At 43.3% G+C, this 13203-nt stretch overlaps 1 protein-coding gene across 1 annotated transcript in view; it reads right to left on the minus strand.

Moving 5' to 3' along the window:
- PDE8A (phosphodiesterase 8A) overlaps positions 1-13203 on the minus strand; it is an 85757-nt gene that overhangs the window by 4792 nt on the left and 67762 nt on the right. Inside the window, exons 11-19 of the mRNA XM_081337685.1 lie at positions 12560-12602; positions 10727-10804; positions 9700-9770; positions 9111-9275; positions 7817-7865; positions 5857-5992; positions 5499-5697; positions 1605-1822; positions 316-448 (exon numbers count right to left, since the gene is read on the minus strand). Of these exons, the coding sequence (XP_081193811.1) occupies positions 316-448; positions 1605-1822; positions 5499-5697; positions 5857-5992; positions 7817-7865; positions 9111-9275; positions 9700-9770; positions 10727-10804; positions 12560-12602 (1092 nt within the window). The remainder of the gene's footprint in view (positions 1-315; positions 449-1604; positions 1823-5498; positions 5698-5856; positions 5993-7816; positions 7866-9110; positions 9276-9699; positions 9771-10726; positions 10805-12559; positions 12603-13203) is intronic.

Genomic DNA, 13203 nt, shown 5'->3' on the forward strand with positions numbered 1-13203 from the left:
GAGACATACTAACTAACAGCTTGTTTCAAGAGTACCTACTCTATTTGCTTGTTTACTAGATGTAGGAACCGGATGAGAGATTGCAGTTATCCCAAGGAGAGCCAATAAAATGTTCTGATTGAAGAAGAACTTGAACTTGGATTTTTCTGCTGAGAAAAGGAAATTATCTCCTTTTTGCAAAAGGAACACGGTTCATTCCTGGGTTCTTAGTCAGTCTTTGATCAACCTGAAGTAAGTCGAGGAATTCATTTCTAAATGTATAAGAGCCAGCTGCACTTTTGCTTTCCAAATCTACTTCTTGGTAGGACTGCTTACCCCATTGTCTTCAACGGCAGCCAACGGCTTGTTTATACTGTTGACAAATTTGTTGACGTGCTCAAAATGTTTGGTCATTTCCGTGGCCAAGACCATGTCAATAATGGCTTGTCGCAGTGTTCGGTATTCATTTCTAAATAAAGAAGAAAACGGGGAAAATAGGGGCAGGGTTTTAATATTTAACGGTAGGGTTTCAGGCAACATTGCGAAGAAAAAACCAACCTGACATTTAAGCCAGGGCTGGATCCGCTCTCGTTTCCTACGTGTGGCCCCTAAAACTTATCCAAAAGGTGTTCCTGAATTGTAATGCCGAATGCAGTGTTTCTCAACCTTGACAACTTTTAAGATGAGTGGACTTCCACTCCCAGAATTCCCCAGCCAGCTGAGGAAAGACTTGGAATTATGGGAGCTGCAGTCCAAAAGTCTAGAAGCCAATGGGGGAAAGTCTGGACCACGTCATTAATTGGACTCCATAGTTTTGCCTACAGACTGACTTCCAGACAGATTACTTTTCCTTGCTCCTTCCTACAGATTCCACCACGCTGATCTAGCTCTGGGCTGTGTTGCCTCCTGTCTCATTCCAACTCTGAGGAATGTGCTCCCTTGTTCCTGGGAAAGTGCTACTTCGTTGTAGTCACCACACATCTCCCCCTTCACAGGCACAATCCTTTCACAGATCTCCAATGAAAACATTTCCCTGCCTGTGGTAAATTAATTCTTGGAAAGAATTCATCTAGTCCAACCCCCTGCTCAAGCAGGAGAACCTATTACCATTTCAGACAAATGGCTGTCCAGTCTCTTCTTAAAAACTTCCAGTGTTGGAGCATTCACCACTTCTGGAGGCAGGTTGTTCCACTGATTAATTGTTCTAACTGTCAGGAAATTCCTCCTTAGTTCTAGGTTGCTTCTCTCCTTGATTAGTTTCCATCCGTTGCTTCTTGTCCTGCCTTCAGGTGCTTTGGAGAATAGCTTGACTCCCTCTCCTTTGGGGCAGCCCCTGAGATATTGGAACACTGCTATCATGTCACCCCTGCTCCTTTTCTTCATTAAACTAGATTGTCCAATATCCCTCTGCAGTATTTCTTTTTACATTGAAATTTTAAAAAAAAGATCCATCCTTTGCATTATTCTAACTACATGTATAAAATAATCCACATTCATTACACCTTTCCCCTCGAAATACTCTTTCCCCCCCTCCGTATTCTATCATCATGCAGTCAAAACAGATCCTTTTCAAAACTACGCCGGCAGTCTAGTTTTAAAGAATCGCGGTATTTTAGGAAACCTACCTCTCCATGTTTTTAAAAATGTTGCATTTATCATCCCGGGTGGTGATTTGGAAAGCCAGGGCTGCATGGTGGCTTTCCAACACAGCCGTGTCATTGTACAAAATGGCCAGTTCGCTTCCTGCATTGCACAGGAAAGAATTGGTTCGCCCCGGATGATCCACATCGTGGACGGTGGCAGCTATCAACGCAGCGACTTCATCAATGGGATCCAAGGTTTCCTGAGAAGAATAAGAGGGAGAGGCTGGGAGAGGCTCAGGAAGAGAGAGCCTAACGTCACAACGATGGATGCTGTAAGAGTTGTAGTTCAAGAATCTCCCCTCAGGAAATTTCAAGGCGCCTGGGGTGTGACTCATCAGTCACACCAAAAGTGGTTAGATGGTTGGCTTCCTTAGATATTGAACTACAGGTAGTCCTTGACTCAACGGCCACATGAGGTAAAATGAGGTAGTTGTTAAGTGAGTCTTGTCCTGTTTTACGACCTTTCTTGCCACAATTGTTAAGTGAATCCCTGCAGTTGTTAAGTTAATAACACAGTTGTTAAATGAGTCTGCCTTCCCCATTGACTTTGCTTGTCAGAAGGTTGCAAAAGGGGACCTATATGACCCCAGGACACCGCAACCATCATAAACATGAGACAGTTGCCAAGCACCTGGATTCTGATCACATGACTATGGGGGGGGGGGTTGTGGCAATGGACATAAGTGTGAAAAATGATCACACAAGTGCTGTTGTAACTTCAGTCACTAACTGAAAGGCTGTAAGTCAAGGGCTACCTGTATAACACCGATCCTATTGCAATTCTGTGGCATCCTAAATAAGGCAATTTTGTTATGGATTTACCCTAATTTTTTTCTCCTCTACTGTATTGTCCACACACACACACATATATATATACACACACACACACACACTGCTCAAAAAAATAAAGGGAACAGAAAATAAGGCATCCTACTATTAAATACAGTACATTGTGTTGTTTAAGTGTTCCCTTTATTTTTTGAGCAGTATATATATATATATATATATATATATATATATATATATATATATATATATATATATATATATATATATATATATATATAATAGGGACGCGGTGGCTCAGTGAGTTAGGACGCTGAACTTGTCGATTGGAAGGTCGGCAGTTTGGCGGGTCGAATCCCGAGTGCCGCGTAGCAGAGTGAGCGCCTGTTACTCGTCCCAGCTTCTGCCCACCTAGCAGTTCAAAAGCACGTAAAAATGCAAGTAGAAAAATAGGGACCACTACGGTGGGAAGGTAACAGCGTTCCGTGCGCCTTTGGCGTCTAGTCATGCCGGCCACATGACCACGGAGACGTCCTCGGACAAGCGCTGGCTCTTCGGCTTTGAAACGGAGATGAGCACCGGCCCCTAGAGTCGGAAACGACTAGCACGCATGTGCGGGGGAACCTTTACCTTTACCTTATATATATATATATATATATATATATATATATATATATATGTGTGTGTGTGTGTGTGTGTGTGTGTGTGTGTGTGTGTGTGTGTGTAAAATTTTTTTTTTTGGATTTATACAAATATGAGCTGTCACTGCTGTGACTACTGCCTGTGGATGGCCTTGGGTTAGGCTGAAACAGGAAATAAGATTTGTCCCATGTTTGGGGCCTAGCAAGGTGTTCTAAATACTTAACAAACACTTAATAACACACATATGTATGTGTGTGTGTGTGTGTGTAAATTTTTTTGGATTGCTGACAAAGAATTAAAGGGAGACTGATATGCATTTCAAACTTATTTGTTCTCATCAGTCAGCCATACCCTTCTGAGATTCGAACCTGGGCTGATTGCACATTAGGCATATACACATACACACACACATACACACACACACAGATAAAAGGGACACAGTGGCTCAGTGGGTTAGGACGCTGAGCTTGTCGATCAGAAGGTCGGCAGTTTGGCGGGTTGAATCCCGAGTGCTGCGTAGCAGAGTGAGCGCCTGTTACTCGTCCCAGCTTCTGCCAACCTAGCAGTTCGAAAGCACGTAAAAATCCAAGTAGAAAAATAGGGACCACTACGGTGGGAAGGTAACAGCGTTCCGTGCGCCTTTGGCGTCTAGTCATGCCGGCCACATCACCACGGAGACGTCCTCGGACAAGCGCTGGCTCTCCGGCTTTGAAACAGAGATGAGCACTGGCCCCTAGAGTCGGAAACGACTAGCACGCATGTGCGGGGGAACTTTTACCTTTATATACTGTATATATATATATACACACACACACACATATGTTTTTTTAGTGTTACATATCAGTGATCACATGACCTCTGTAGATGTCATACACTAAACAAAACAAACAAACAAATAGATAGATAAATTCCTCACACGGACCTGATATAAAACCCTGAGGTTCATGGACAAGATGCCTGAATGCCAAAGTATCCAGAAGTGTAAACCATCTTAAAGGCGGCAGTGGGGAACAACTTAGCAATAGGGAGGAAAAATTTCTAAAATAGCTCGATGAGAAATCAGCAGCAGCCACAAAATGCTATCTGGCAGATGGAAAATTGGAGGTTGGGAAAAGGAGCAGAGCATGAGAGGGAGCACCCTAAAATAAAGAGATGGTACGTTGAACTTTGACATTCCATCCATTGCTGCTTCCCATAAGTTATACTTGCGGATGGTTTGTTCCTGATGCAAGGAACAAACTCAGTGGAAGCTTCCTTTTTTTTTAAAAAAAAAATGCATTTCTTAGGCCACCCGAGCAGTTTCCTTGGAACACGATGCTTACGCAAACCTCAAATCTTGCTGATTATTTTTTTTATTTTTTTTATTTTAATTCCATTTATATCCCGCCCTTCTCCGAAGACTCAGGGCGGCTTACAAGCTTAGCAGTAGCCTTCATTCTATGTATATGCCTGCTTATTAGGGCTTTCACACACACCCCAAGCGGCATTATTACAAAGTCAGCTTATTGCCCCCAACAATCTGGGTCCTCATTTTACCTACCTGGGAAGGATGGAAGGCTGAGTCAACCTTGAGCCTGGTGGGACTCGAACCTGCACTAATTGCAGGCAGCTGGTGTTACTTAAGGAGGCATTAGCCCACTGCTCCACCAAGGCTGGATCTCCTGGAACAGTGATAGCCCAAGCGCTGTAAGATACATACTTTCTTTGGGGTTGTCCAGGCTTAGGAAGAGTGGATGCTGCAGATCCAAACTGATCTGAAGCTTACCAGCAGAGAATCCACTCTCTGCCTGCAGTTTAAATCCCAAATATCTGCAGATAGAAGCCACTGGTTGCAAATGGTGGGGAAACAGCTTTGCAAGGGACTTTGGGTTTCCTTATTCAGGTAGGCAACCCAAGGCCAGAGGAGGCAATAATCAGCTAAGGTTGTTTCCGAGTTTCTTTTCCTAAGCTACCAGAACTACAGGATAACAGAGTTGGAAGGGACCTTGGAGGTCTTCTAGTCCATCCCCCACTCCCACTAGGCAGGAAACCCTATACCAGGGGTCTTCAAACTTGGCCCTTTTAAGAGTTGTGGACTTCAACTCCCAGAATTCCTCAGCCAGGCATGTTGGCTGAGGAATTCTGGGAGTTGAAGTCCACAAGTCATAAAAGGGCCAAGTTTGAAGACCCCTGCCCTATACCATTTCAGACTAATGGCTGTCCAACCTCTTCTTGAAAACCTCCAGTGTTGGAGCACCCACAACTTCTGAAGGCAAGCCTTGCCACTGGTTAACTGTTCTGTCAGGAAGTTTCTCCTCACTGTAGTTCTAGGTTGCTTCTCTCCTTGAGTAGCTTCCATCCTGTGCTTCTTGTCTTTGCCTTCTTTTCCTGCCTGCTCTGGAGAGAGGCTGACCTCCCTCTCCTTTGTGGCAGCCCCTTAGACTTACTTTTGCTCTTTCCCAGACTTACCTTTACTCTTTCTTTAGAGAGGAAGTAGGCCGTGGCATGCAGCACGTCCGCCGAGTGGGTTGAATTGTGGTAAGAGTTGGAGAAGTGATAATTGGCTTCTATGACTTGCAACCAAGACCTCAGAGTAGACTCGGAGCAACCGAGAAACTCACAGATCCGAAAGCGGGCAAAGAGTTTGAGGCCAAGATAAACTAAAGGCCTGGAAGGGGGAGAAACAAAAGGGGGTGCTTCATTTTCCCATATTCTTACTGCATCAAAAGCAAAATAAACAGTAAGAGAAATAAGAGCCTGCGCCCAGGAGATCAATCTCTTCCAGACTGCTCCTACTCCTGTAACTTTCTTTGCTTCTCCTACAAACCTTTTATGAGTTGCAGCCTCCAATTCGAAAATATTAAAATCCCAATCTTCTTCATTTTCCATTGCTTGAGCTATGCTGGGCGGGATGTCGTTCAGGGAGATGGGCGAGATCAAACTGCCCGGTACTTGATGGGTTTCTAAAAAAACAAAGACACAGGGACGGAAGTATTACAGGCGCACCTGGAACTCGAATGAGAAAACAAAGCCAGGAAAGAGTAAGAGTAAGAGTAGGGATAGGAATAAGAAGGGGAGGGAGGGGAGGGAGGGAGGGAGGGAGGGAGGGAAGGAAGGAAGGAAGGAAGGAAGGAAGGAAGGAAGGAAGGAAGGAAGGAAGGAAGGAAGGAAGGAAGGAAGGAGGGAGGGAGGGAGGGAGGGAAGAAGGAAAGAAGAAGGGAGGGAGGGGGAGGGAAGGAAGGAAGGAAGGAAGGAAGGAAGGAAGGAAGGAAGGAAGGAGGGAGGGAGGGAGGGAGGAAAGAAAGAAAGAAGGGAAGGAGGGGGAGGGAAGGAAGGAAGGAAGGAAGGAAGGAAGGAAGGAAGGGAGAAGGAAGAGAGAAGGGATAAGGAAGGAAGGAAGAGATAAGGAAGGAAGGAAAAGGAAGAGAGGAAGGAAGGAAGGAAGGAAGGAAGGAAGGAAGGAAGGAAGGAAGGAAGGAAGGAAGGAAGGAAGGAAGGAAGGAAGGAAGGAAGGAAGAGATAAGGAAGGAAGGAAAAGGAAGAAAGGAAGAAAGAAAGAAAGGAAGGAAGGAAGGAAGGAAGGAAGGAAGGAAGGAAGGAAGGAAGGAAGGAAGAAGGAAGAGATAAGGAAGGAAGGAAAAGAGAGGAAGGAAGGAAGGAAAAGGAAGGAAGGAAGGAAGGAAAGAAACCCTATACCATTTCAGACAAATGGTTGTCCAGTCTCTTCTTAAAAACTTCCAGGGTTGGAGCACTTAAGAGCAACTTGATACAGGTAGTTCTTGACTTATGACAAACAGCTGAGCCCAAAATTTCCATTACTAAGTGAGACGGGTGTTAAGTGAGTTTTGTCCCACTCTAAGACTTTTCTCACCACAGTTGTTAAGGGGATGGCTGCAGCTGTTAATAACACAGTTGTTTAAGTGAATCTGGCTTTCCCATTGACTATGGCTTGTCAGAAGGTTGTCAAAGAGGATCACGTGACTCTGGGAACATTGCGACCATCATAAATGTGAACCAATTGCCAAGCTTCTGAATTCTGATCACCTGACCGTGGGGATGCTGCAATGGTCGTAAGTGTGAAAAACGGTCACGTCATTTTTCCCCAGTGCCTTTCTAACTTCGGTCATTAAATGAATGGTTGTAATTCAAGGACGATCTCTGTGATTCTCCTCTTCCCACTGGAAAGACCAACTCCATTAGCTGGAAGGTTTTTTTTGAGATGGCAAAAATGGTGAAAAATATGATCTGGCTTTTGTCATCACTTAGAGCAGAGGTCCCCAACCTTGGCAACTTTAAGACTTGTGGACTTCAACTCCCAGAATTCTGGGAGTTGACGTCCACAAGTCTTAAAGTTGCCCAGATTGGAGGCCCCTGACTTACAGCAGCTAAGGTGATGGGATGTGTCCTTATAAACACTGAAAAACTGGAGACCACTTTCTAGACCAAACGGCTTTGCTTTAGCCTCAAGAACTAATCTCCATATTCTTTCTTTCCTCCTCCTTCTGTTTTGTCTATTAGGTCTGCAAGCTGGCCTGCTATCTTCAAAATATTGACGAAACTTTAAGCTTCTTAGCAAACGAGATACCCTTTCAAAACTATATGCCTCTTTAAGATGGCATATTTAGCTTGACCAACCAGGGTGTGATGACACAGCAGCAATTACACAACCCTGCACATTGCTTATTATTTGTTTGTCTCTCTTCAAGATCATTTTTTTGGCTGTGCTACACCCAAAGTGAAATTATGGAAGGTCACACCTATTGAGTATGGTAAAGAGCGCTACTTACGCTTTGCAGATAATATGTATTCGTTCCCTGATAATCTTCGTAGTCCATCCTATTGAGTAAAGTTGAAAAAGAATGTAGAATGAAACCAAGACCCTTCTTTAATTTACCCTTTGGGGATATGTAACGGCACAAGGGGAATATAAATAGAGAAAATGTTGTTTGAACCCTCTATCCATCTCCATCTAGTCTAGAAGCAAGAAGCAGACTCTCAATTGGTTGAAGCGAAGCAAATTCTATTATCACTGATCCTAAAAGAAATGTGCTAATTATCACTTTTCCCCCTTTTAAAGACCCTGGAATTCCCTGCATCGGAGTGGACTTGGGGCAACTGGATGGAGCTGAGCATTTACTGGCCAGATGCCCTTCCTAATGCCTATGCGGTGTTCATAGCAATTAGTCATTGCGCCCAGAGAGACAATATCTGCTGCTACCAGGGATCGAACCCATAGCCTCCTGGTGGTGAGGTGGGAGCTCACCACCATACCACTCCTATGCTAATTATCACTTAACTGGCCTTCAAAATACCATGTGGAAAGCCCAGTAAAGTAGGTGGCTATAAGATCTAGGACAACGTTCACCATCTGGTACCCATCAAATGTAGCGAATTCAAATTCCACTGCCTTATCCATGAGGAACTTGGATGAGGAACTCTGGAGCTTTCTAGGTAGCAGAATTCCATTTATTGAGTTCCTTGGCTAAACAAACCTGCATGATCCAATTTTATCTATTTAAAAGAAGAGAGGCAAAATCAGGAGTGTTTCCAAGCAAGAGATTGCCTAATACTCCAGATTGGAAACCAATAAGATTTTCGTTTGTTTCGACTGCTTACTGTATTTTATGCTTATTTATTTATTAAATTGCCATGTCGCTCATCTCCCTTACAATGGGACTCTGATAAAAGCCTCCGGTGTCTTGGTCAAGAAGCCATCCATACATTTAAAAGCAAATTGAACTTTATGCATCTTCAAACTAAGAGTTTTGTAAAAGCTTTTTTTTTAAAAAAATAATAATAATAAGCGGGTCTTTCTGCTGAGCAGGCAAGCCGCTCATCAATTTAAAATAGGCTGGGCTTATCAGCAAGACGTTTCTAAATTATCCAGCTGAAGGCTGAGCTGATTTTCCACCTAAAACCGGTTTGGCTGATCAATGGAAGCCGCAAGAAACTCTTGTCAATATATTTGCAGACCTGCAGCTTGCACAGAAGCGACAGGCCGGGGATTCACTATCGTTGCAAGCTAGCTGCAGTGAGCAGATTTGAAGGCCATCAGCCTTCGAATATTTTGATTTTAATTACCGTCATCAAGCCACCGACAAGGTCATTTGTGTGTGGGTCTTCGTCTTTTGTGCCAAGCTGTGGAGAATACAACTCAGTAGTCCTCAAGATCTCCAGGACTCTATCCAATGCTTCGGCCACTGGCATGGGACTGCTTTCTTGAGCAGCGTTGATAATATTTATTACCTAAACAGGGGGGAAAAAAGAAATAACCCTATATTTACCTAAAGGGAATATGTTTTCCCTGAAATCATTTATCTTTCAAAAGTATGGGTCATCTAAATTTGCTGAGTATTATTCATTGATTGATTGATTGATTGATTGATTGATTGATTGATTCATTCATTCATTCATCCATCCATCCATCCATCCATCCATCCATCCATCCATCCATCCATTCATTCATTCATATCCAGCTTTTACTATTTTTACAAATAACTCAAGACAGCGAAGATATCCAATACACCTTCCTTTTCCTATTTTGCCCACAACAACAGCCTTATGAGGTGGGTTGGGCTGAGAGCAACACCAGGCAAAGACATGGGAGTTTTACAGCTGGAGAATTAAAGTTTCCAACAGATTGAAGTGACCTCACACAGGAGTGCCTTACCTTGGTTATAGGTGCCTCAATCGTCATGGAATGTATGCGGGCCATGGACGAGTGCCTCCTCTGAGAACCTCCTATGTGCGGAAAAAAATGAAGGGGCCCATGAGTTGGTGGCATTAGCTTCCCCAAACTGTTGCTCTTCTTACTGAATATTAGAGTTTTCTGCTCGCTGAAATATTTTACATTGCAACATAAAGCCAGCAAGCATCCTGTCCAGGGGCAAAGAATCAGGATCACATGATAGCTTTCAGTTAAACTAATTTAACTGCCTAGACCAAAGAATTTAGGCAACTAATGGTCAGAACTAAACTGGTACTAGATAAGAATCGATGGAATTTAAGATTTAGACCCGCTTGTGGGAACGCAATGATTCCAGGCTGATTGCTCCTTTGACTCCACCCCCAGGCTCTGCCTGATCTTGTGCACATCCAAATTTCACCAGCTGAGTCTGGCTGAAGTATAAAAACAGCAGCTGGGGGAACAGCATGCAGGCATTTGCCTAGCTAGACACCCAAAGTTTACATCACTGCAAAAAAAAAAATCCCCAAATGAAGACAAGCTTGTGTCATGGGTTTCGAAGGAAGCAGGAGACCCAAAGCTTCTGATTATTGAGAAGGTAATTTTTTAAGGGACATGGTGGCTCAGTGGGTTAGGACGCTGAGCTTGTCGATCAGATGGTCGGCAGTTTGGCGGGTCGAATCCCGAGTGCCGCGTAACAGAGTGAGCGCCTGTTACTCGTCCCAGCTTCTGCCAACCTAGCAGTTCGAAAGCACGTAAAAATGCAAGTAGAAAAATAGGGACCACTACGGTGGGAAGGTAACAGCGTTCCGTGCGCCTTTGGCATCTAGTCATGCCGGCCACATGACCACAGAGATATCCTCGGACAAGCCCTGGCTCTTCGGCTTTGAAACGGAGATGAGCACCGGCCCCCAGAGTCGGAAACGACTAGCACGCATGTGCGGGGGAACCTTTACCTTTACCTAATTTTAAAAAGGTAATTTTACAACAACAAAAAAAGCTAATCATATACCGTCACTGCCTCGAGAGGTAGTGGATCGGACATCAAGAGAGCCTTTTCTCCTGTCTTTGTGTCTGCAGGTCTGGATATCTGTAAAAACAAAGAAATTAGACCATGAGAAAGAACAGCTCTCTTCGCAAGAGGCGGGAATTCATGGCTGATCGTTCCTGAAGCTGGCCCCAAATTGTTAATCTTTTGACTTGGTCACTGGAAGCGGTTCTACTTGGTTCTATCCCGATGATAAGATTGATTCAGCCTTGAACTAAGAACATGAAATAAGTCTGCTGCAGGAAGCCCTCAACTTATGACCACGGTTGTTAAGCAAAGTGGTGGTTAAATGAATCGCACCTGAATTTACACTCTTTTTTTTTTGACATTGCTGTTAAACAAACCACTGCAGTTGCTAAATGGTTCATGTGGTCATTATGAGAATCAAGCTTCCCCCACTGACTTTCTTGTCAGGGATCAGCTGGGAAGATCGCAAAGGGTGATCCTATGGCTCTAGAACAGTGCAGTCGTTGTATGCCTGCTGTTTACCAAGCACCCAAATTTTGACCGCACAACTGTAGGGATGAGGTGATGGTTCTAAGTCCGAGGACTGGCTGAAAGTTGCTTTTTTCAGTGCCATTGTACCTTCAAATAGTCACTGAATGAAATGTTGTAAATCAAGGACTACCTACATTTTGTTGCTCCTTTTTATCCTGGAATAAACTAGCAGGAACAGAATTTGTACGTTTTTCTTTTCCAAAAAGTAAAGAAGTTCCTGACAGTGAGGACAATTAACCAATGGAACGGAAGTTACCTCCAGAAATCGTGGGCGCTCCATCACTGGACATTTTTTAAGAAGAGGCTGGACAGTCACTAGTCTGAGATGGTATAGGTTCTCCTGCTTGAGCGGGGGGCTGGACTAGATGACCTCCAAGGTCCCTTCCAGCTCTATTCTCTTCTAAATACAAATCCATCCAGAGGCTGTTTCTCCCCATGCAGCTTTTCCTATAATCACAAAAAATGTCCCACCCCATCCAACTCCTGAACGGACCAGTGTTTTGCTTTGGGGGGGGGTTATTATTTTTCTCTTCAGATTCAAAGAGAACAAACCTTACCGAGCCAAACTTTATTTCCCAAAGTGGACCAGATTAATGAAATTAGATTTTGTCTGACCTTACAAATACTAAATACAGTATCTACAGCCTGTCATAGCAGCAGCCAAACAAACATGCCCTTCGCAAGTTCTATTTCTAGCCAGGGTACAATTCAACTTCTGCCCTTTGATATATTAAATCTAAGTTATTGAAATTTTATCCATGATTATTACAGGGGGGAGTAAGCTAAATTGGAGTCCTACATAATGTACACATTGAAACAGTCAAGGTTTCTTCGATTCCCATCAGTTTTGAAACACAGCTGCCATTATTTGTACTTATTTAGTCTCCCTCCCAGGAAAGCATTATATTGCTATGTAAATATTATTGCTTTTCTTGAGCAGTTATCATCTCTGCTTCAGTCTCCTTGCTACAATTCCTACAGTCCGTGCATCGAAAGCTTGAGTTCTCAAACCACGGCTGCGTTCACACAATTTGCTGGGCCCAAACAAATACGTTACTTTACACATTAATGCAAAGGTAAGCTTAGTTCAGCCAACAAGCTAAAATTCCTGCAACCACAGAACCTCAGATAATTGGAGGGATTTGTATTAAGGTTTTCACTGTTAATATCTCTGATTCCAAAAAAACCACCCATTTTTTAAGAGGGAAAAAAGAACCACATCGACACAAAGTCAATTAAGAAAGAATAACAAAGCAATTATGGAAACGCAACCAATTTTGTGGAGTGTCAACATTATACCTGTCTGGGACTCGGCTTGCACCCGTTCGCAGATTTTTTCCGCCTATGAACGAATCAGAGCAAAAAAGGTACAATTAATCCAAGTTGTAAGAATCACCCCGGAATTACTTTTGTTTTTAAATTGTAAGGCACCAACAGTTGTTGAGGGGTTGAGTAGCCTTGAAACTGATTTGATTAAATAAATAAATCTATTATGTTTTATTATTATTCCTATTTAAGATTTAATCAGTTTGATTCACAGTTTGGGACTGGTAAAAACTTAACAGTTCAAGTCCTAACTAAGGACCTAAGAGCTATTAAGCTAGCCTTTAGGTATATAGGTAGTTCTGAGTAGGGTGGGGTTTTTTTGCAAAGTCAGGATATTTTGGTTTAATAAGTTCCCTTTGGGTATTGAGCTTCTATTACAGGAGTGTCAAACTCGCAACATCACGTGATGTGTCGCCACATATCGTATTTTTTCCCCCTATTGTCGGCAATGGGGTGGGCGTGGTTTTGCCATGACGCATGCGGCCCATGGGCTGGCAGTTTGACACCCCTGTTCTATTACTATGATTTCTTCCTTCACAGTCACTCAACTTCAATTTGCACATCATAATTTTTTGTTATTTTTTTTCTGCCTGTTTCTCTTCAATTCATGCATCACC

Source organism: Vipera berus, assembly GCF_964194415.1.
Source record: "Vipera berus genome assembly, chromosome: 12".
Taxonomy (NCBI): Eukaryota; Metazoa; Chordata; class Lepidosauria; order Squamata; family Viperidae; genus Vipera; species Vipera berus.